The sequence below is a fragment of the Doryrhamphus excisus genome, chromosome 1, assembly GCF_030265055.1.
Source record: "Doryrhamphus excisus isolate RoL2022-K1 chromosome 1, RoL_Dexc_1.0, whole genome shotgun sequence".
NCBI classification, from domain to species: domain Eukaryota; kingdom Metazoa; phylum Chordata; class Actinopteri; order Syngnathiformes; family Syngnathidae; genus Doryrhamphus; species Doryrhamphus excisus.
This window is the reverse complement of record NC_080466.1, coordinates 13702280-13725081: the sequence shown is the minus strand read 5'-3', so window position 1 is coordinate 13725081 and position 22802 is coordinate 13702280. Positions and strand designations below refer to the sequence as shown.

At 49.1% G+C, this 22802-nt stretch overlaps 1 protein-coding gene across 4 annotated transcripts in view; it reads right to left on the bottom strand.

Moving 5' to 3' along the window:
* Window positions 1-5463: 5463 nt before the first annotated feature.
* The window catches only part of fbxw7 (F-box and WD repeat domain containing 7), a 35501-nt gene continuing 18162 nt past the window's right edge, over window positions 5464-22802 (bottom strand). For 3 of the 4 annotated variants that reach the window (XM_058076933.1, XM_058076926.1, XM_058076949.1), the window contains 10 exons: window positions 15190-15269; window positions 14114-14255; window positions 12173-12307; window positions 11126-11249; window positions 10914-11050; window positions 9748-9861; window positions 8466-8647; window positions 7390-7615; window positions 7120-7330; window positions 5464-7000 (listed from right to left, as the gene is read on the bottom strand). In XM_058076933.1, the coding sequence (XP_057932916.1) occupies window positions 6732-7000; window positions 7120-7330; window positions 7390-7615; window positions 8466-8647; window positions 9748-9861; window positions 10914-11050; window positions 11126-11249; window positions 12173-12307; window positions 14114-14255; window positions 15190-15269 (1620 nt within the window). In that variant the 3' untranslated portion in view covers window positions 5464-6731. Of the gene's footprint in view, window positions 7001-7119; window positions 7331-7389; window positions 7616-8465; window positions 8648-9747; window positions 9862-10913; window positions 11051-11125; window positions 11250-12172; window positions 12308-14113; window positions 14256-15189; window positions 15270-17493; window positions 20842-22802 lie in introns of those variants that run through there. The other variant, XM_058076942.1, reaches the window with a different exon arrangement.

Genomic DNA, 22802 nt, shown 5'->3' with positions numbered 1-22802 from the left:
TCCCAGACTCTCACCCCCTCCCCAGCTAAACATGTTGCCATGGCGGCCTGAAGCAGAGAAAGCCCCTGATGGAAGCATTCTGGGGGGGGGGGCTTCAGCCTGGTTGAGTGTCGGCGTTTTCCTCGCCTGCACGTTCACAGCTCATCTCCACCGTGGTTCCACTCGGGTGGGGCATCGTTTCAATTTCAGCCATTCCGCTTCCGATTCCTGGTTTCCTTACAATTGTCAGAGGGGAGGGGTCACAGGGGGGTCATCAAATGTTCGCATGCTTGAAAGGAGGGCACCAACCAATGTTCTTGGATGAAATGTCTCCATGGCTTTTTATCATATGACCTTTTTATGAATGGCTTATTCATTATTATCAACTTCTCCCAGGGATATTCATAACCAGTATTATTATTCATAACCAGTACACCATTCAACATAAAGATAAATATTAGGAAGACGCTTCATATCGGAGTACATGTTGACAAATTATTGGTACTTCGTATTTTAGTTAGTGTGTTCCTACGGTCTACTTAGTATGTGCTTACTGTGTACTTAGTACGTGCTTACTGTGTGCTTAGTACGTGCTTACTGTGTACTTAGTATGTGTTCACTGTGTACTTAGTATGTGCTTACCGTGTACAAGTGTGATACTGCACAGCAGTACTACCATAATCAAGCATTCCTTTAGGTTCCATCGCGTCTTGGTCACGTTAGCCATTCCCATCCGGTACGCCACATGTGCTTCCATTTGGGATGGAATGGTGACGCTTCCTTGGAAATGAAAGACGTAAAGATAAATCCGTGGAGTTGAGCCAGTTGGTTTCTCTTGGAGATGAAAGCCAGTCCTTCTGTGTAATGAAGAAACAAAATAGGACGTAAAAGTGGGGGAAATTAGACTAACAAGCGGAGAGCCTCGGAAGGCTGGATCCCAAGCATATTAGTACACATTTTGGGAGGGAAATTAGACTTGCAGAACCATCCCAGCCGGCAGAGCGTGGCATGTTGGGATGAATACACCATTAGCGCTCAGCGGGTTTCCTAATCAAAGGCTTTATTTCCATCAGCCTTATTTCATTCACTGTGGAATTTGCCGGTAATGTTGGGAATACCGCCAAACCAGACTTGTACAGACAATGGAAAAGGTCAGCCTGACTGGAAGATTTGGGAGAGGAGTCACATGACACTTGGACATGATGGGGCAGCTGAGGCAGTCAATGAGGTCAACAAGAAGTCAACATGACGTCAAAGATGAAGTCAACATGAACATGACATCAACACGGTACAAAAACGGTACAAACACGGTACAAACACGGTACGTACCATGTTCATATGGCCCTAGAACGCTACTTCCTGTTAGCCTTGACAATCAAAATCCTGCAAAATGGCCGTTACTGAGAGGGACATCTTTTGTAAACTTTCTGGGATTGAATGAGTTAACATTACTCAAGGGTATGGTATGGTATGGTACAGTAGGGTAGGGTATGGCATGGTATGGTACGGTACAGTATGGTATGGTACGGTAGTGTAAGGTATGGTACAGTACGGTATGGTACAGTAGGGTAGGGTATAGCATGGTATGGTACAGTATGGTATGGTACGGTATGGTAGTGTAAGGTATGGTACAGTATGGTATGGTACAGTACGGTATGGTACAGCGTAGGTTACGGTGACGTATGGCGAGGTTCTCGTTGCATTCCACCCCCAGTTAAAACCCAAAATGAAACCATCTACCTCATTGTCAACCATTGCATCATTCCTTACATCATTCCTTCTCCAACCTCGTGGTTCCCGTGCAGCCCTCCTTACCAACACAACCATAAGTGTCTGGCGGATGCAGTGAGGGTATGAAGATTGTCCAAAAGGACAAATGCTACGTTACAAGCTACCATGGATCGTCCGTCTTCTCTGTGCGTGATTGAAACGGACGTCTGGTGTCTGGCAGTGACTGACCACGCTAATTAAGACCTTGTGGGGGGGGGACGCAAACAAAGCCGCCTTCTCCCCGTCTTGGATGAGGCCGAGTGTAATGAGGGATGACAGTGACAGTATGGGGGGCGCGGGGGGGGGGGGGGTCTCTATCCCAAGCTGCTTTTATTGATTGCAGCAGATAGCATGCTATATTTCATAGCATGGTATATTTATTAGCATGCTATATTTATTAGCATGCTATATTTATTAGCATGCTATATTTAATAGCATGCTGAGAACGAGACCAGACCAAGACCACCAGCAGCTGGTGGATCTGGCAGCTCCTGCCAGGACCATGGAGAGCGCCGTCTATGGCGAGAGGAGAACAGCGGCGGTCAGCAAACACCCCAGGGGGGGGCAACGGGGCACGGCATGGGATAATCTGGCGTGAAACCATGGCAAAGGTTCAGATCATGGAGCTCATGTGGACGTTGGGGACGGCTCACAACGCTCGGTTCCAGAGGGCGTGGTAAAGCCGTGCTAAGACTTCCTTATATGGGCGTGGCTGTAAGCCAGATGAGGGCTTCGCCTTCCCCCAAGATCTGCTCCTGTTTACTTTTCCAATTCCTAAAGACGCCATCAGGCCAAGTGGTTGGAGTTCCGTCCTTGCTCTCAGGGACGAAGACCGAGGTCGTGTCTTCCATCTTGATTGGATTATTAGACATAATTCCGTTCCTCCGATTGGGAACACGCCACCGACCTGGCAGAAACGCCACCCTGGGGCGTTGCACGCATCTCATTAAACGTGAAGCCGCCTGCTCCAAGATGGAACTTTGTCTAAGCCAGGTCCGCCTCCATCTTGGTGCCAGGACCTGGGGGAAGACCCTCAGACTATCCCTCAGCAGTGACACGTACGTAGAGCTACGTAAGCTCTACGTAAGTAGAGCTTTGATTGACAGCTGGAGGCTGGAAGGGTGTGTCTGCTCCTGCATGAAGACAAGATGAGATGATTGATCATCACAGCAGACCATTCCTGAGACCAGACTGGGAATTGTGTCGTATTCCATCTCCCACAGAAGCCCCCCCCGTCGTGATGGATGCTGGCCCCTGCAGCGCTGATGGAACGCAAACGTGAGCTGGCACGGAGCCCCCCCCCATGCGTGACATTTGTCCACCACACTCCCCTGATGGGGGATGGGCGACATGCACATTAGACACACAAGCCCCCCCGCAGTCTGTTGGGTCTAACATTTATGATGAGGGTCCACAGTGTTGCCTTACTAGGAGGTAAGGGAAGGCGGTAAGGGAAGGCGGTAAGGGAAGGCGGTAAGGGAAGGCGGTAAGGGAAGGAGGTAAGGGAAGGAGGTAAGGGAAGGAGGTAAGGGAATGAGGTAAAGGAAGGCGGTAAGGGAAGGAGGTAAGGCCTGTCACGGCCGCTATTAGCATGGTTTCAATGAGGTGCCGTTTCATTTGGGGAAATATCAAAGTCGGAATGATGGGACTATTTTTCCATCCGCCCCCACCTTACATCATTCCTCTACGCAGAATCCAAGCACACTGGACTGGATTTCCATTCCATTCCATTGGGAAAACGTTCCTGCCGCCTCGTCCCATTCCCACAGGGCTCCAACAGGCACCCGGGTGATTTATTCCAGCAAAGGCCACGCCTTAGCGATGCTCGGGATGGCCGTTCTTCCTGGCTTTGTTTTGAAGGATCTTGGCTTCTTCCACATCTACAAAGGGAATGTTGCTAACGCCAGCTGGTCAGCTTTGGGCCTTCGATGGCCTCGCTGCTTCAGGTCAAATTAAAGCTGACTTCAGGCAAACGTCCTGGCCAGCAGCCAATGGGATCCCGCTAACGGAATGATGCTTCCCAATAAGGATGAGACCTGCTGAATCAGCAGCGTCAGCAACTACGCCACAAACGAACCGACATTCCATCTCGGAGGAACGAGACAAACACAAACGGACAAGTCCGCGGCGGGCTGGTCCAATTAACGCAGTTGGCCTCAAGGTCATCGGATGACAAGGTCATGCATCATGGGAGACTGGAGGGATGGGATGTGGCAGGGCTGGGCCGCCAGTCGTCGTTCCGTGTTGACACGGAGTCGGCGCACGTCTTGACCTTTGCTGCTCACGTTCCCTCATTGGCATTCCACGGCTAAATGTCACCAAATGTCCCGCCCCAATGGGTTCTCTGGTGGTGGGGGCTCGGCCTGGCTGCGAGGGGCGGGGTTTAGTGGGTGCTAGGAGGCAGTCCTTCTCCTTTCATACATTCTCAGTGACTATTCCACATCCATTCATACACATGTACATGTGCGTATATACACACTTACATATACACACTTACATATACACACTCACGGTACACGGGTGCGTCTCTGCACACGCCAACGACTAATCCATGATGTCATTATGCTACTGGTATGCTATCATCACAGCAACAAGACTGTAGTTATTACATCATTCCTTCATTGTTATTCCCACTAATATGTTTGACTGTTTATATTATTATTATTATATTGTTTATTTCAGTGATATCACTGTTTGATACTTGTAGCCTTTAGAACCTTCAACCTTAAAGTTCCTCTCCATCATGTGATATGCGCCTTGTATAGCATGAACAATGCCTTATTACATTAGCTTTAGCTTTAGGCACCAACCAAGGCTAATTGCAAGATTTAGACTAGGATCAGAAAATCCATATTTCGTGTGAGAGGAAAGAGGCAAAAGCAATTGAACCTGTGGCGGTACCAAATATTATCATGTGCAACAAACATAAAACAATACAAACATATTTAAATAGGAATGGCCGTTCACAACATTCATTTATGATAACACAATTCTACTGAAGTCAGGAGAAAAGCAGGTCATCCATCTAGCAAACCAAAGAAAGCAAAGGACTGAGAGTCCCAAGGAATACCACAGTTCAATGGCCCAGCAATCAAGGTGGTCCAGGGGGTCAGGGGTGAAGGAAGTGAAGGAAGGGACTGGAGTTCATATGAGGGCCAATGAGCATTGAGCACCGAGAGGGACAGAAGAAAAGGGACGGCTGCAAAGCCTCCTACCGGCCGACCACAGCAGGGGGGTGCCGGCTCCTCAGGTAAGAATCCGGGCTTCTGGCTTTAGGCGGGTTGACTTAATGCAGAGTCCAGCTCGCCATCTAGACCTGGTCTATGTAAAATAGGACCAGCATAAATGAATCAATGTGCACACACAAATGTTTACACTTTTACATTTTAAACTGCAACAACAACAACTTTGACATACCTGCAGCACCTCCTCCCGTGCAGCACCTCCTCCCATGCGTCCCTCACCGCTACTGGCGTGGTACTGCTAAGGTCTGGTCTTTAGATTTGGATCAGGTCTGGATACGTGATATATAGCGCCTATACATTTAGCTGTATACGATATATAGCCACGTACCAGCCTATACATAAGACGTATACCTTAGTACTTGCTATATGTGCTAGACACCTGACCATGACGGGTGGTCCGGCCAATGAGGAGCTGTCGCCAGGCAGACCGCCGCAGGAGCCCGGTGCCGTCCAATCAAGGTAAACACCATTACCCAAATAATTTGCTTTATTGGACATAGAAGATTCCTTCACATGTAACAAAACAGACAACAAATTTGCTTGAAATGGAAAACAAAGAAAAAAACAAAACCCACATTTTTATTGCACTTTAAGTTATAAGAAAATAAAATTCTAAGTAAATGAAAGAAATACACAATAATCCCTTTAAGGTTTTTCTCATCTATTCCTCTTTTTGTTTACATGAACAACAACAAAAACCCCTCCAAATCTGATTTGTCCAACCAGACCATAAATTAAAGAGCGGGAGAAAAGGAGCAAGTGTGTGGTTTTTTGGACTATACAGTGTTAAACCTCTTCACAGCTCGGCTTGGGACTTCTGGACAGTTTGGCTACAAGGTTGGCCTTTTTTCTCTTTTCAATCTCTTTTCAATCTCTTCCTCCGGCGACTCCGACACGCCGTCCATCAGTAGAAGCCTGTGATGGGACATCTTTCAGCGGGACACGCTCACGCACACACACACACACACACACACACACACACACACACACACACACGCACGCACACAAGGACCGTTTGTTGACTGTGGTGTCCCAAGGAATGTGTCCTTTAGCACTCATGCACGCCACCAAGCGCCCCTCCCTCCCTGACTCCCTCCCTCCCGTCTGTCTTCTCCGCCTCGTGGAGGCACGTTTGGCTCAAGTTTCAGTGGCAAAAAAGCAAACAGAAAAAAACTAGGATGTTCTGGTTTTTGGAATTTGGCCTGGGACTAAAACGTCACAGCAAGTCTTTCCTTTTCGTCTAGCAGCATTGGTACAGTTTGGCCAAGGGGGGGGTGGAGCTTCTGGGGCCTGCCGGTGTGGGAGGGGCCAGACTCAAAGCAAAGACTGGACTGACCGACAGCGCTTTGGGACGCCATTCACAACCACAGAGGAAGAGGAAAAGAGGCGGGGCTTGAAAAAGCAAGAAGAAACGTCTTGTCGGGAGCAGGAACGGGAACAGGAGCAGGAGCAGAAACGGGAACAGCAGCAGGAGCGGGAACAGGAACAGCAACAGGGAGGAGTTTTGAGGTGCTTCTTCTTCCTGGTTGGAATTCCTCTCCGGGCCTTCCTGAACGCTTCCTTTTAGCAGGCAGGAGGAAGGCGGGGCTTCAGCTGGGTTTTCTTTTTATCCAAAAATAATCTCTCTGTACATCAGTCCTCCTCCCACACGGGCTCGCCGGTCCCGCCCGGCGCCGTTCCGGCACGGGTCGGGCCATCCGGCCTCAGGCGGCCTCCCCAAAGCGGCAGGTCCTCCCCTCACTTCATGTCCACGTCAAAGTCCAGCACCAGCAGCTTGGTCTCCTCCGTGCCGTTGCGGCTTCCCACGGCGCACACCAGCTTGGTGTTGGAGGCGCGAATGCGCCACACCACGCCGCCGCTGCCGCCGCTCTCCAGGGTCACCAGGTTGCGGATGAACTCGCCCGTCTTCAGGTCCCACAGTTTCACCGTCCCGTCGTCCGAGCTGGTGATCACAAAGTTCTTGTTGAACTGCAAACACGTCACAGCGCTCTGGTGCTTGTGGGGACCTGGCACACGCACACACACACACAGTAGATGTTAGTAGACGTTAGCAGATGGTAGGAGATGTTAGCGGGCAGAGGACGACGGATCACATGACGGTGGATCCAGCCAACCAGCGACTGACCTTGCAGCGTCTGCAGACACTGTCCGGTCTTGATGTCCCAGATCTTGACGGTGGAGTCGGCGTTGCCGGAGACCAGGATGTTGTCTTTGAGCTCCATGCCGCTGGTGAGCGACTGGTGCCCCGTCAGCGTGTGGATGCAGTTGCCCGTCTCCACGTCCCACACCCTGATGGACGTGTCCAGCGAGCCGCTCACCACGTGGATGCCGTCGAACTGCAGAGAGAAGACGTCAGGCCACGTGTGCACCCCCCACTTCCTGTGTGGCGTCCCACCTGTAGCGAGTACACCCTGTTGGTGTGGCCCTGCAGCGTGTGGAGACACGTCTCCGTCTCGGGGTCCCACACTTTCACCATGAAGTCGTAGGCGCCGCTGACCACCCGCCGGCCGTCGTACTGGACACAGCGCACCGCCGCCACGTGGCCCATGAGGACGTGCAGACACTGGCCCGTCTCGATGTCCCACACGCGCAGGGTGGCGTCCCGCGAGCCGCTGACCACCCTGGCAACACCACAACCTTTTTTATGCCACGTGTTCACCCCAAATGGGACGGGATGATGTTTGGGGGACCGCCCGGACACCCTCAAGCGTCCCGCAGGACACCACGGCACGGAAACGCACCGAAAAATGTCTGGCTGCATTTTCTTGGAGGTGCGCATCACCCTAAGCGGGACGCTATGGAGGGGGAGGGGCGAGCCGCTGTAGCATACGCCTCACGACACTTTAACTACCACACTTTAACTACCGCACTTTAACTACACCGAGTACCACACTTTAGGTACCGCACTTTAACTACGCTAAGTACCACACTTTAGGTACTGCACTTTAACTACGCTAAGTACCACACTTTAGGTACTGCACTTTAACTACACTAAGTACCACACTTTAACTACCACACTTTAACTACACTAAGTACCACACTTTAACTACCGCACTTTAACTACACTAAGTACCACACTTTAACTACCGTACTTTAACTACACTAAGTACCACACTTTAACTACCGTACTTTAACTACACTAAGTACCACACTTTAACTACCATACTTTAACTACACTAAGTACCACACTTTAACTACCGTACTTTAACTACACTTAGTACCACACTTTAACTACCGTACTTTAACTACACTAAGTACTACACTAAGTACCACACTTTAACTACCGTACTTTAACTACACTAAGTACTACACTAAGTACCACACTTTAACTACCGTACTTTAACTACACTAAGTACCACACTTTAACTACCGTACTTTAACTACACTTAGTACCACACTTTAACTACCGTACTAACAGCGCGTGTTTGAGCCCCTCTTGAAGGTCACCCAGCGGGCGTGTGGCGTTCCTACCGTTTGTCGTGCAGGTGCATGCAGCGCACGGTTGAGGTATGCCCATAGAGGGTGTGGATACATTCTCCTGTCTCTGCGTTCCAGACCTTCAGCGTGCGGTCCGTGGAGCCGCTGATGATGATGTTGTCGCGCATCTGGGATGACCACACGCCGCCCGTGTGACCCACCAACGTCCGCAGACACTGCACACAGGAAGTAGAGACGACATGTGACTCCCCCGTTGTCATGCCTGTGCTTCTACTCATCTGCCGCTTCCTCGTTGCTGATGCTACATCAGGACCAGCTCAGAGTGCTGATGCTGAATCAGGACCAGCTCACAGTGCTGATGTAATCTGTAAATGCTGGTCCCCATGCTTAGTCCCAACACAAGAACCAGTCCTGGCAGAGAAAGTCCAAGAGTGCAAGCTGAGCAAGCGTGTAAGGAATGCAGAGTTGGGAAGGCAGATGCTAGTCATGCTACGCTGTCTTTTATTGGCAAGCTACGCTCCACTGCCTTTCATTGCCCCCCACCCCCCAGGGAGGCCAGCCTCTCTCCACTCCACAGACACAAACATGCACTTGTCTCCACATTCTTTTCCACACTAAACTTTACAGCAGAGGAGGCTAGCGGCGTGTGACGCCCGATCATAGCCGGCTGGCGAGGTGACTCATCGCCGAGACGGCTGGGATGTCTGCCACCAGCATGGGGCTAGACATGTATGCCCCTCCCCCCCGGAAGGAGCTGCTGGTGCTCAGGATGACCTTGGCAGTCTGATCACACTCATAGGGGGGGCCAAATGGCTAATTTTAAGGTTGCGGCTATTCCGGGGCTCCGTGCCGGAGAGCAGGACTGCAGAAATGTTAGCTTGGGAAAAGTTTTACTATTTACTAAAAGGTTCTACTACTAAAGGGGACCTACTGTGCTTTTCCTCTTCTCCGCCCTATAAATGTTCCTATGTTGTATTATGCTCCTATAATGCTCCTGTCAAAGGAGACCTATGATGCTCATTGTGGACTCCTATAGAGCAGCTACACACCACAATCCACACAATGCTTTCTACATCTTCCACAATCTGCACTTATTCCTGCTGGATTTCGTTGGATTTCGCGCTTGGGAGTGCAACCAATCAGAGTGCAGCAGGCTCGGCAGGAGGAGGGCCAGAGGGAGTAAATGAGCGTTTGGGCAGGCGGCAGGAGATCCATGGAAAGGCTACAGGAATAGCTGGGGTGGAGTCAGCTGGGGTAGGCTCCAACCTCCACGCCCTTGCAACATTTATCTTCAAAAAGCAGGACTCCACCTTACCTTTCCTGTGATGGCAGACCAGACTTTCAGCGTGTTGTCATCCGACCCGCTGACGATGCGGTTGCCACAAAATTGGAGGCAGGTGATCACATGGTCGTCGTGACCTTTCAGCACCTGGAAGGGAGGGGGAGTGGATGGTGAGGGACATATTTAAGATGGGAGGTCTCAACATCAAAAGAAATAAAGTGAAAAATGTCAGGAAGTGCTACAGGTGAATGCAGGTCCTTTTCTAGGGGCTGTTGTGCGTGTGTGTGTGTGTGCGTGCGTGCGTGCGTGCGTGCGTGCGTGAGTGTGCGTGCGATCTTTCTGCTTGCTCAGCAACCAGGAAAGCACAAGCCGGTGCAAAAGGACAGGAACCTCATCCCATGTGTGGCCCGCAGCCATCGCCACCACGGCCCATTAAGGATGAGCTTTTACTGCCACACAAACAGCAAACACAGCGGTACCTCAGTTAACATCCGCCCCAGTTAGCATTATTTTTGGTTAGAGTCCCTTTGGTTTGAGTCGGGCCTTCTGGAAGGGCTTGATGTTGTTCACCAAGGCTCCATCGTATGTACTGTATTGTTAGGATTTATGTTCTACATTGTTGAAAATGAATGATGTTTGAAGTTGAAGGCCCTACCAGCCATGATCAACGAGTTCCTGCAGGTCAGCTCCATTCTCGGATGTGACGTAATGAGGGCAATAGCGCTCAGCTAAGCGGAGTAAACAAACGCTTCTTGGAGGAAGATGGTATACTTGGCGCTAGCATATTTTTCATCAGAATAGCCGTCACGCCAAAAGGTCGTGTTGCTCCTGAATGCTTGCAGCATCAGAGTGATACTTGGAGTTTGTTTTCTTTTCCAAAAGGTGAAGCTTTAAAACAACAATGGACAATGAAAGTGTAAAACTATAATGATTGTTCATGAAATATGTTTTGCGTTAATATTTTTCAGTGTCTGGATTAACTGGATTTGCATTATTCGCTTTTGTTAGGGTCGGCTTGAGTCAGACTTTCCGAAAGATCTTCATGATGTTAACCAAGGCACCAGTATAAAACATTCTAGGGCACCCCAGGCCAATTGTCATTCTGTAAACACTTTATCAGGATCAACTCCGCCCTCGGATGCCAGCCTCCAAGCCATTCCATGGAGCATCTGCAAGATGAATTGAAGGGGAACGTCTACCTTGGGTGATTTGAGGTCTCCTCTGCGCCAGTTGGTGTCTATCCTGTGCTGCCTAATGTAGGCACTCTTCCAGGGGCTGTGAGTGAAGCCGGGCTTGACCATTTTCCTCTTCTTGAGGGGCAGCGGCTCATCGATGCCTTGTTGATGCCAGGGGGGTAAAAGTGAGCAGACCCGGTTGTTTGTCAAGGTCATTGCAAAAACCAAACACCCACCTTCTTCCCTGCATTTCTCCCTCCACAGCAGGTTGTCCTCTGCAAGGATGCGCCAGTAGCGACACGTCTGGGCTGCTTGGAGGAGGTCCTTGGGCTCCAGGAAGGACAGCACGTACAAAGCCAGCTGTTGGAATGACCGCCATTAAGATTCATTGGCCTTCAACAAGACCCTCCATCAAAAGGCAGCAGAGACGTTCAGAAGATACTAAATACCAGGCTTGGATGATACGGACCTTAGCGTATGTCAGGATATCTTTAGGACGTATCACCATATGACCATATAAAAGGATAGAACAAGACTTGGCTGATATGGACCTTAGCATATATCAGGATATCTTTAGGACGTATCACCATATAACCATATAAAAGGATAGAACTAGACTTGGCTGATATGGACCTCGGTGTTTAGAATGATTTGGTGCCGGGACTGAGCGGTCTCCCCAGTAAATACTTCCACACACCAACGTTCCTTCTCCTCACCATGACAGCGTTTCATTCATCTTATATATCCGCCACGGCACGCAGTCATCATCTCGGCTTGTTTAAGATTAAGATATGCCTTTATTCGTCCCTCAGTGGGGAAATTTGTATAAAAAAATTTGTTTACGTTATGATTTATACCTCTAGAAGTCATTGCCTTATCATTGGAATAATCTATAGCGCTATACTGCTACATAAAGTATATCTCCCTACCCTACTAATCACCATGCACAACATGATTGATGGGAAAAAAGCACAATGAGTAAATAGTCCCCCCCTCCTCCAGTTTTAGTGAGGCACAGCCAATGGTCACCCCCAAAATGTAATCCTGAAATTGGGCTCCATATCCCATTTCCCACAATTCCCGCTGCCACCATACGGGAAAGCCACCAGGGAGAGGCGTCCTCCACACGCATGGAGCATGGAAGAACCATACGTGGTATGTGGGCTGAACGTGTGGCACACAGCCAAATGGAGGAAGGACACAGGATGGCCGTAGCGACCACACGTGAACACGTCCCAAGGGTGACCGCCACTTAGCACAGCAAGAGGCAACGGCATCCTCACCTCTTTGGGCAGCAGGGAGATGAAGTCTCGCTGGAATTGCGGCTCGATGACCTGCATCATGTGCTTGACCTGCGTAGGCTCGCAGCTGTCAATCAGCTCGTCCAGCGCTAGCAGCTTCTCGGGCCCCGTCCAGCTCTGCAACAAACAACACTAGTCACTTCTGTGCCTCACATCACCTTCACCACCCTCTGCATTCAAAGTTTCCTCCGTGACAGGTCGCCATGGAAACAGCTTTTAAGCAACCGTACTGGAGGATTTTCCTTTGGAAAAAAACTAAAAACAAAAACAATGAAAAAAACTGGAATCATAATCCACATTAGAACTTGACAGAGCTCGACCCTATGCAGACAAAGTATGTACAGTCATGGAGAAAATGATTAGAGCACTTTGTTTCCTCTGTTTCTTGTTCATTTTCAATACTATAAAATGTATATAATATAATAATTGGGGCTGTCAAGGGTAACACCGTATTGACAGTTTCCTCTTTCAATGACTGTCAACAAAGTTGGACAAATCACAGCTTGCATTAAACATGCAAAAACTACTTCTAATGAATAGTTCCAGTATTGTAATAAAATAATATTTACTTTAATAATGATGAATTTCTATGTATTTTAATTTATTGTAAAAGAGAAATGAAATGACATAGAATTTACAATTTGAATGAAATGTTTTATGACGATTGCCCTTTGTTGATCACAAAGAGATTTTGACTACTTATTATAGATGACAACTTATTTGTATTTGTGATTAAATGTGATTAATTGAGATAACTATGGACCAAAAATAATCGCCATCAAATATTTGAATCGACTGCCAAGCCTAACCCTTAATAATAGGCGAAATATCCAAAAAACTATCACACAGCGTCAACAGGCCAAAGATCCTCTATATGATTGGATGCTTTTTTAGGATCGACGGTGTTCCCTCGCTCCATCAGGGTTCACTTTCTGTGGATTTGCTCTTTTGCGGAATTTTTTCATGCAATTTTAGTGCTTTTTACACTAACAATTTACAATTTACAGCATAAAGGTGCTGTTACAGGTCGAGCATGGCCCTTTAAGAAGGACAGCATTGTGGGAAGTTGAGTGTTGTAGCTTGACTGTCTGTTATGGTTGCTAGCTAGCAAACATTGGAAGCCAGCCGTTGCTTGCCGCCAACACAGTAAAGAGTAGCCAACCATGTGACATTGAACGCAGCACAGCCGCAAGCCCTCCCTCCAAACCCCCCCACCCCCAATGCAGACACTGTGATTAAGGGCTATATAAATAAAGTTGCCAACAGAGGGGGAGCCGTCTCTCTGAAAATGGGTGCAAGAAGTCATGTGACCTAATAAGACAACAGAGCGGTTGTGATGAGCCAACGGCTGATGAAAGAATTGCGACATGAGAAGGGAAACACCAAGCGAGCCGTGTTCCTTTCATACGTCTGGGATGGAATTCTCACATCACAACATCAAAACCAACTTCAGCACGGATTCTTCCTCTGAGGAACAAAGACGCTAAACGCACCATTATTCCATAGTAAATGCTTGGAAAACTACTTTGGATGAAAGATGCCAACCAGGACTGCCACCGCAAGTCAATTTGCATCAGCAAGATTTTGTTCAGACCATTTTTCATTTCTCCATGGATGGAATGATGGAATGACGGAATGGTAATACTGTACATGGCCGAATAATGCCAGTGCACATTGGACGTGGAATACAAAGAGGGGGAACTTGCCATCTGATTAGGTTTTGTACACAACAGGAAGTAAGTTAAGAACACCTTCTAGTACCGCCAACAGGCTGGCATCCCCCACCTGTGGGGGGCTAATTCCAAGTCCACGCTCCAGTGGGCAACAACCAAAACAAGACCCTGCCAATCACGTGGCACCAAGAGAACATTCATTATCAGCTTTTTTTTTGCTTTTCTGAAATAAAAGTCTTAATGTGCTGACCTGAAATGTCCGCAGCCATTCCTGGAGCCCGGCAGGCGGCTGGATGGAGGTGATGCGTCGCCTCTGCTGGCCCTGACCATTGGCGGTCCTGATGTGGCCGAATGTGGTGGGCGTGGTAGGGCAAGTGACCAGTCCTGTGGGGCTGCAGGGGGGAACAATCAAGTCATTTAAAGGAAGATAGCAAGAAGCCAGGACAGTGCTGCGTTCAATGCAATATTCATGAAAACAACCACAGGTTAGGGTTCATCTGTTCCTGCATTAGGATGACCAAGGATGCTCCCGTCAAGAAAACCCTACATGTGTGCTGTGCCGCATAGGAGTGCCAACACCAGTGGTCAGCCCACAAGGGGTGCACTAGTCTGGAAAAGCTCAATGGCTTCAGTTTGACCCCTTGACACAGACCACACCCATCCAGCCAGCTATCTAGAGTGACCTGCCTAGCCTCAGGTCTTGGGGCTATTTAGCACCGTAGCCAGCACCGTTGCTTTTGAAACCAAAAAGGAGACCCTTTCTGTCCGTCAGGGACGTGGATATGATGCTGATGGGGCCTGCCCCATATACCAGTAGGGGACTTGTGTTGGCCCCCAAACATGACAAAGCCTTCTGATGGTGACACTATCCTATCTATCCCAGCTGGCCAGATGGTTTGGAGTGGCAGGGCCTGTGGAGGGGAGCATGGACGTGAAGGGGAGCATGGACGTGAAGGGGAGCATGGACATGGAAGGGAGCATGGACGTGAAGGGGAGCATGGACGTGAAGGGGAGCATGGATATGGAGGCATGTTTCATGACTGATCCATATTTGATGGGCCAGGATGATGATCCATGCTTACACTTAAGGGGCTGTGTTGAGAGTGAATTTTAATGTGGCAACATGTGCATTAAGTATTCATGGGATGGGATGGATGTGTGTGTGTGGGGGGGGCGGGCTGTCATTGCGTTTGAAGTCAGCCAAGATGCTATCTATTTTTTCATGGCCCTTCTTAATCCACGTGTTGTTCCAGTTTTCTTCTGATGCCGAGTGTGAAGGCACGGCGTCATGCTATCTAAGATGGCACGCGGCGTGGAGGAGCTCACCTTGGATACTCGGGACCTTTGGGCTTCTTCACTGTAGGGAAAGGTCGGACCTCTGGGCCATGGTCCAACTTTCTCTTCATCTGAGGAAACAAAAGACAGGACAGGAAACAAAAGGCACTGTTAACAAGACCGGCTTTTGGATGAGAAGATAAAAATGAAATCAATATGCTGACCAAAAAACTACAATATCTTCCTTGGGTTTTCCTTCTCTACAACACTTTGGCTTCCAACGCCAACAACACGTGAATGACAGGGAGGAAGCAGGTCTTCATGTGTGAGCATTGCCTCAGCTGGATGCAGACGTGGTGAGCATGGTGTTAGCATGGAATACTCTATGGGGTATCTATATGTGTATTCTGTACATTCCCAGCATGTAGGAACCCTAACAGACCCTACACTATCTACTGCTATCTAACTGCTGGGATGAATGCACACATCCCACCTTTTCCTCAAGCACCCGGACCACACCGAGCATCCACCACCACATCCATCATCAAGGACCCGACCCACCCACAGCACTTGCCCCCCAGGACGGAGGTACGGGAGCATGACATCGAAAGACCTCATTCTCCCCCAGTACCATCAGGCTCTCATCAGATATCCCAACATTACACCGCAGACACGGTAACACCAAAGTGGATACTTCAATACTGCTTTCTACACAGTACACAGTTCATGTCCATGTACTGCCTAAGGCCTTCACGTTCATCTTCACATTACTTTGTGCCTTCTCTATTCTTACTATTCTTATACTATACTTTTACTATTATCTCATCAAAATGATGTATACACTGTACATGCCTGCCCTTGTTGCTCAATTCTACATGACGGACACATGATACAGCTGTGTGTGTGTGTGCGTGTGAGGTCCTCCAAGTTGGATGGATGTTTTGATTTAAAATACAAGCGGAACATCTTTCCGAGGCGCATTGATTTCAGAGAGCCGTTGATGAGAACTAACGCTTCCTCTGTCAACAGGTTAAGACCCCTCCTTCCTCCAGGCAGAGTCATGTTGCTGTGTTACTACACTGTAAGCTCTAATTGGGATGCCCACTGGTGGAATAGCTGTATAGCTGATATAGCCATATCAGCCAACCATATTTTAGATTATTTGTTTTATTAAAATCATGGAGACAGCTGGGATAGGCTCCAGCATGCCTGCAACCCTCGTAAGGATAAGCGGTACAGAAAATGGATGGATGGTATATATATATAAATAAATATAAAATATACTATGATTTGACTAATCCGGCCCACTTGGAAGTCGATTTGCCCCCATGCGGCCCCCGAGCTAAAATGAGTGACAGCCCTGGCTTCGGGGCTGTTGGTGTTTGTGGTGAAGATCAGGCTCCACAAACGTGACAAACGAGTGTCATGACAGCCACGGCAGTTCCAGGGAGAGCCTGGGTGTGTGTGTGTGTTCTATTTAAGCGTGAGGGGGAAAGAGGAGTGCTGGGGGAGAAGGCAACATGAAAGAAAATAAAAGGCGTGGAGGAGAAACATAACGAGCCTCTTCCTGTGTGCGTGTGCAGCCTGGGAAAGAGGACAGGGAGTGGAATGTTTGCTTCTGCCGCAGCCATCTTTTCATCACCTATCTGGCGGCCCCAACGCATGGCAGATGGACCAACGGATGCAGGCGGGGGGGGAAAAAAAAGTTGCTGATATTCTGAAAGACAGCCGTCACTCACGGGTGATTGGTCTCGACAGACAGCAGCTACATCCTGCAGCATCGCACTAGACATTTGCATACACACGTATCCACGTATACCCATCCTTAGTACACACATATTATATACGTATACTATATAAGTATAATGCAAACTAGGGAGGCCCCCTGCAGGGCTGACTTAGCCTTGTGCCTTCATATGAGGTTTCCATGGTTGCCACAGCCCATCCTGAAGGATATCCTACCTCATGCGGGCTGACACAGTGACCCATTATCTGTGGTCCCAGCCCGGGGCCAATGCTAAATGTCATTGGGGGGGGGGGGGGGGACTCCAACAGGCAACTGATCAGATGCAAAAGCAGAAACGCTGATAACCGGCCAGCAAGGGTACTACTGCATGTGTACACGAGTACATCATCCCCCCCATGCCTGGAGTGACAGGAGTACATGTGGAGGTGATGATGCACCACAAGGCTTCCAGGTGTAAAGGTACAGCATCTTCATGAGGCCCTTGCTGTCCTGGAGGTTTCAGTCAGTCCGCAGTGACCGAACAACCTGCCCGCGTTAAACACCCCAATCATAAAACGCGAAAAGGGAGGGGGGGGGGCACAATGCGGCAGGATGGCTTTTTTACTCACTTTGTAGAATATCATCTTCAAAGTGCCGTAGAACCCCATGGTGGTGGGAAAAGGCGTCCGGTGCCGCTCTCAGTCACGCGGGGTGAAATGCGTCTCAGCGGGCGGTGCTGGTGATGGTGCCGGCCTCTGGTGTGAACATGCTCGGGGGAGGGGGCACGTCACCGTTCGGTATAATCCCGGAGCGACGGCATGGAACGATGCGACCGGAGAAAAGAAGCCGAGTCGCGTCCAGCGGCGCGACGATGCGGCCGCGAACGAGGAGGCTGGAGCACCGAGGAGGAGCCTCGCCGAGCAGCCTCGCCGAGCAGGCAGTGAGGAGATGCGGGGAGGAGCGGCAACAGCTCCTCTTCCTCTGCACACTGCAACCCTACCAAAGCACCGGCTTGCAGCACCCCCTAGTGGACAGGACCGGTGCAACAGGGCCATTCAAACAGCAGCAACATCAGTATGTCGCTTTAGTTCTTCTGCACTTGGACTTGAAGGGATCGTGGTTTTATTTAGTTGATATTGTCCATAATTGTACGTTGGATTGGTACATTCTTCACAAATAATTGTCTTTTAAATCATTCAATTATCTTGATTTTGGTGACTTTAAAAATATACTATATACTGTATTCTACGGCGAAAAGTGTTAAAGACTAAATGGCCGGCGGCAATGTGATGGTATTTCAAACAGGTACCGCCAAGGTCACCGTCCATGGCCATGTCCCTTGAGGAGGTCCAATGCTTTGACACGTGTGAGATATCAACGGTTCCAGAGCCTGCCACAATACCGAGACGTCCATCGGCACGCCATCATGTGCGCATGCATGCAACTTGAAGGAATAATCTTCTGCCCGGAGAACAGCTGCCGAGCCAGACCGGAGGAGGCGGCAGCAGGTCCAAGCATCCCCAGTACCCGTCTGCTGGTGGGACGTCCAAGCGGGAGAAGAATGGGCCTTTTCTTCAGCAAATGTTTCATGTGAGCTTCTGTTGGCCAGCCATGCATGACTAAACGGGAAGTCCTCTAGGAGCACTAAGGTGGTCCCCTCCCTTTTCCATCCTCACAGAAGTACCCACATTCCACACGAATGATAAATGAATAAAGCCTTTGGAGGCATGGTCTACTGGTTGGAGACCCCCGACATGAACGCACCTTTCCAACAGTTTGCTCATATTGTTGGTGTCGACACAAACGGTCCCATGTGAAATCCCGTTGATATAGGAGAATATTTTTCTCTTGCTGGCAATCACCAAGCGTTCCAACCGAGCGTTTTGAGCCATCCCAAACTTCTATTAGGGCTCACTTCGGAAAGCACAAAGCTCATGATCTGAAACTTAGCATGGTTGAAGAGGGGGATCCAACATTCTAACTACACGTATAGGGCAGACGGGTGGTAGAGCATCATAGGGCCCCTTCAACCATGGTAGATGATGCAAGTTCAACGACCTTCCCTCCCAAGTATTTGTAGCCCCGTTTAAGAGTGCGCTGACACAAATGGATAAGAGGGAGAGAAATGAGTGACTATCCAATTCCAAGGGGAGAGTGGGGGGGGGGGGAGGCTACGTTTGATGTGGCTGAGATGTGCCTGCTGGCCAGGCTGTGAGACCAAAGGCTTGAGGTGTGTTATCGTGATGGGCCACCAGCGGAGCGGCTGATGGCAACCTGCCTGACTTGACTGGAAATGGGGCCATTTTGCCTTCGGGGCAGCGCGGCCCAATGCATCAAGACAGAGTCGAAGCAAGATGAATACTCTGGCAAATGGGAATATCTTCATCAAAGGCTTATGGTGAAGGTGAATGATGTAACTTGACTGCAACCTGCAACACTTCTTGCAATATATTCCAATCTTCATGCTAGCGTGTTGCTCCAACCAGGAAAGGTTGGTTATACAATGCAAGGATCATTTTCAGCTAGAAATGCACCTGCATGTACTATTAAAAGTGCGCGCACACAATGCTTATGTGGTACATGAACACACCTTAAGATATAAAAACGTCAAAGGACACCTACAGGATCTCCACTGTAAAGCCCTACAAAAAGCTCTTACATGGTTTTCTATCCATGCTGTGAGCATGTAGTAACAGGTACATCGATGTAATACTTGCATCCAGTATTTTCATCATCAAACATCTTTCCTGGGTACATTGAAAGGATGGTGTAATTACATTATTATATTTTCTATCCACAAAATGCAAATAATTGACTGCCTGCGATCTTCAAATGTTGTTGTAAAAAAAGGGGGAGACATGCCTCACTCAACTTCAAGACAGGAAGTATGTATGCTACAGTACTACTACCGTACGCATACACAATGAGTCAATATCCACAATGCTTATGTGAGACATGAACACACGTCTCTCTCTTCTCTGCCTTCAGAGGATGGAAAAGCAGACGGACAAGAACTACCTTACTGGCTGCTAGCAGGCTAGCAACTAGCTTCAGCACACACTGGCTCCCGATGCCTCAGGCCGCTAGCCAAAGCTAACGCTACATATTGGAGCCGTCTTTTTCCCTTGGATGCTAGGTGTAGCATTCCTTACGATGTGCAGAGAGAAGACAGACGTGTGTTGATGTCTGACATAAGGACTGTGGATGATGGGCAGCATCTATTCAAGCCGACAAGCTATCCATTCGCCCAACGGGAGGTGGGGCACGTGACACCAACCCAGCAATGACCGAGAAGTGACCTTGTAAGGTGACAAAGGGCATCCCATAACAGGAGGCAGGCGTCTCCCCAGCCCATCTGCTGCGAGCTGAATGAAGAGGCAGCAGAGAGAGAGAGAGGGAGAGCGAGAGAGAGAGAGAGACGCTCGGGGGGTTTATCTGGGCACACCCGGTGGGACAGCTGTATGTTAATGTTCACAAGAGGGCGGGACCGAGCAGGCGGCCCACGCGAACAAGGACCCCCTTGACGCTGCGGGCGGGCTAAAGGCAGCAGCAACTTGGCAGATTACACATTCAGGAAACAAATAAAAGGACGCCCCAATGCAGGGGACAAAACCAGCGCCTGCTGGGTAGCCGCACAAAGACAAGCAGAGGATGCCCGCATATTCAGGATTTGTGTTTAACTAAAACCCATCTGATTGGCCTCCAACTGTCATCAATATTCCTCGTGCAGTCATCATTTACACCCTGTGCTCCCACGACTCGCTCACGGTGCTACCAAAGATGGCCACGAGGGGTGCATCAATACGTGCGCGTGGGTGTATGGAAGCGTTGGATACATGTGTATGGCACACTTGGCGCGGCCAGGTCACGGGGGCAGCTGCTGTGACTGTGTGTGGCTGGTGTGCTACACTGGCGCTACAGTGCTTGAAACGCCTTGGCCTGTCCCATTGCTGCTAGCGCTAGTACCCATCCACTCAGCGCTCAGTCCAACCTTTGAGTCCAACCTTGTTGACTCATTTGCATACTAACAGTTGTTGGATGTTGACTGATGGCTTTACTGAGTACTTTAAAGGGTCGATGAATGAGGAAAAGGAGAGAGAAGGAAGAGTAGAAGAGTAGAAGAGGTGTCTGCTGTGGACCAGGAAGTAGCAAAGACTGGTCAACAGGAAGTGAGAAGAGCATTGAAAAGGATGAAGAGTGGGAAGGCAATTGGTCCTTATGGTATACCTGTGGAGGTGTATATATATATATATATATATAGAGAGAGAGATATATATGCTAAGGTCCATATCAGCCAAGCCCAGTTCTATCCTTTCATATGGTGATACATCCTAAAGATATCCTGATATATGCTAAGGTCCATATCAGCCAAGCCTACTCTCCATATTTACTGTATTTCTATTTATGACGTATTTGGCTTCCAATGCATGATTGCAGGCCCTGTGAGATATATTTAACATAAATACTAGAATGTGAGACTTGGTGGGTGGACTAGGATGTGCTAACAGAGCAAGTCTTCACCAAAGCCGTCTTATGGCTACAGAGCAGCAGCAGCTCTCCAACGAGCTCCCGTGGGGTCCAGGTCTCCCACGCTCATCACAAATGGACCAGATCAGTCCTTTTCCTTTAGTCTGTAGCATGCTGGTGTTGCGAGAAGGTGTGAAGGTGCAGGTCACGGGCGCCATTTTAGAGCAAAGAGTGTTTGTTGATAGACAAGCACACAAAAGAGAAAGGCCACGGACCGTACCAAGACAACACCTCCACCCGACCGTACGGCTTCAAGAGAAGAGCATGGTCATGTGACGGGAGGGGCTCCATCATGTGCTGCGGTGCGCACACACCCCCGCATACAAATCTAGCCCGGCTCCCGGATGGAGGGTGACTCTCGGCGTTTCTGCCTGTTTGACATCCGTATCACTCATTTCCGCTTCCATAACATTCCAGGTTACTGCAGGCATGTTGACAGCATCCAACACAGCACCCTAGAAGATATCCGTCACTGCCACCAGCCTTTCATCCCAACCTTTGCTAGCACGTGTTCATGAATACGTAGCACGCTGCATGGTAGCTTTCTATGGTGCATGTCTCAGTGCCCAACCACGTTCTTGCAATCCAAAGCAATATTTGCTCTTTTTTCATTGTACTTTTTGAAAGTACTTTGGGCTCACCCTGGTGGACCCCATTGACGCAGCGCTGATTTGCGTGGGCATGCCCAGGTCCCTTTCAAGGCTCCTTGCAGCTTTACTCTTTTTGCTCACCAGGCTTCTTCTGAAATTGGCCGTATAATGCCATGTGTCCTGTCCAGCTCTTCCACTCTGTTGTACTTACACAGCAATATATACTTATATATCTGTTGTACAGCAATAAGCCCCCCCCACAGAGATGCGGCCTGGGTAGATTTGCACTGTAAGGAATGAGTGCGATTCTGCAGGAGGGGAAAGCAGTCGTGCTATGAAACGGAGATAAAGGAAGCGGGGGCTGCCACTGGAAGCTAATGTACGGTGGAGCGGGCACCAGGGTGATCCTTTATGCTTCCTGAATGAAACTGATGCATTCAGGGACTCACTAGGGCCATGATCAATTTCACCCCCCCACCCCCACACACACAATGGCTTTTCTCACTAAATAAATATGAGGCATAACGATCCCTAGATGCCCTCATAAAAGTCTGACTGCTATGTTGTCGGAACCATGACAACTCTTTTACAAGCGTGGTAACGGGCTAGATGTCTTATACGCAGACCAGAGGAAGAACAAGGATTGGCTGTGGTACATAGGTATATATATGTATATATGTACAGTGTATGTATATACAGTGAGGGCCCTAAGTATTTACACGCCCTCTCTCCAAATGCTGTGAGTGTACTCCACGTTGGCATGTAGCAAGCCAGATATTGATTGATTGATTGGTCGATCAACCAGGACCATCTGCATGCGG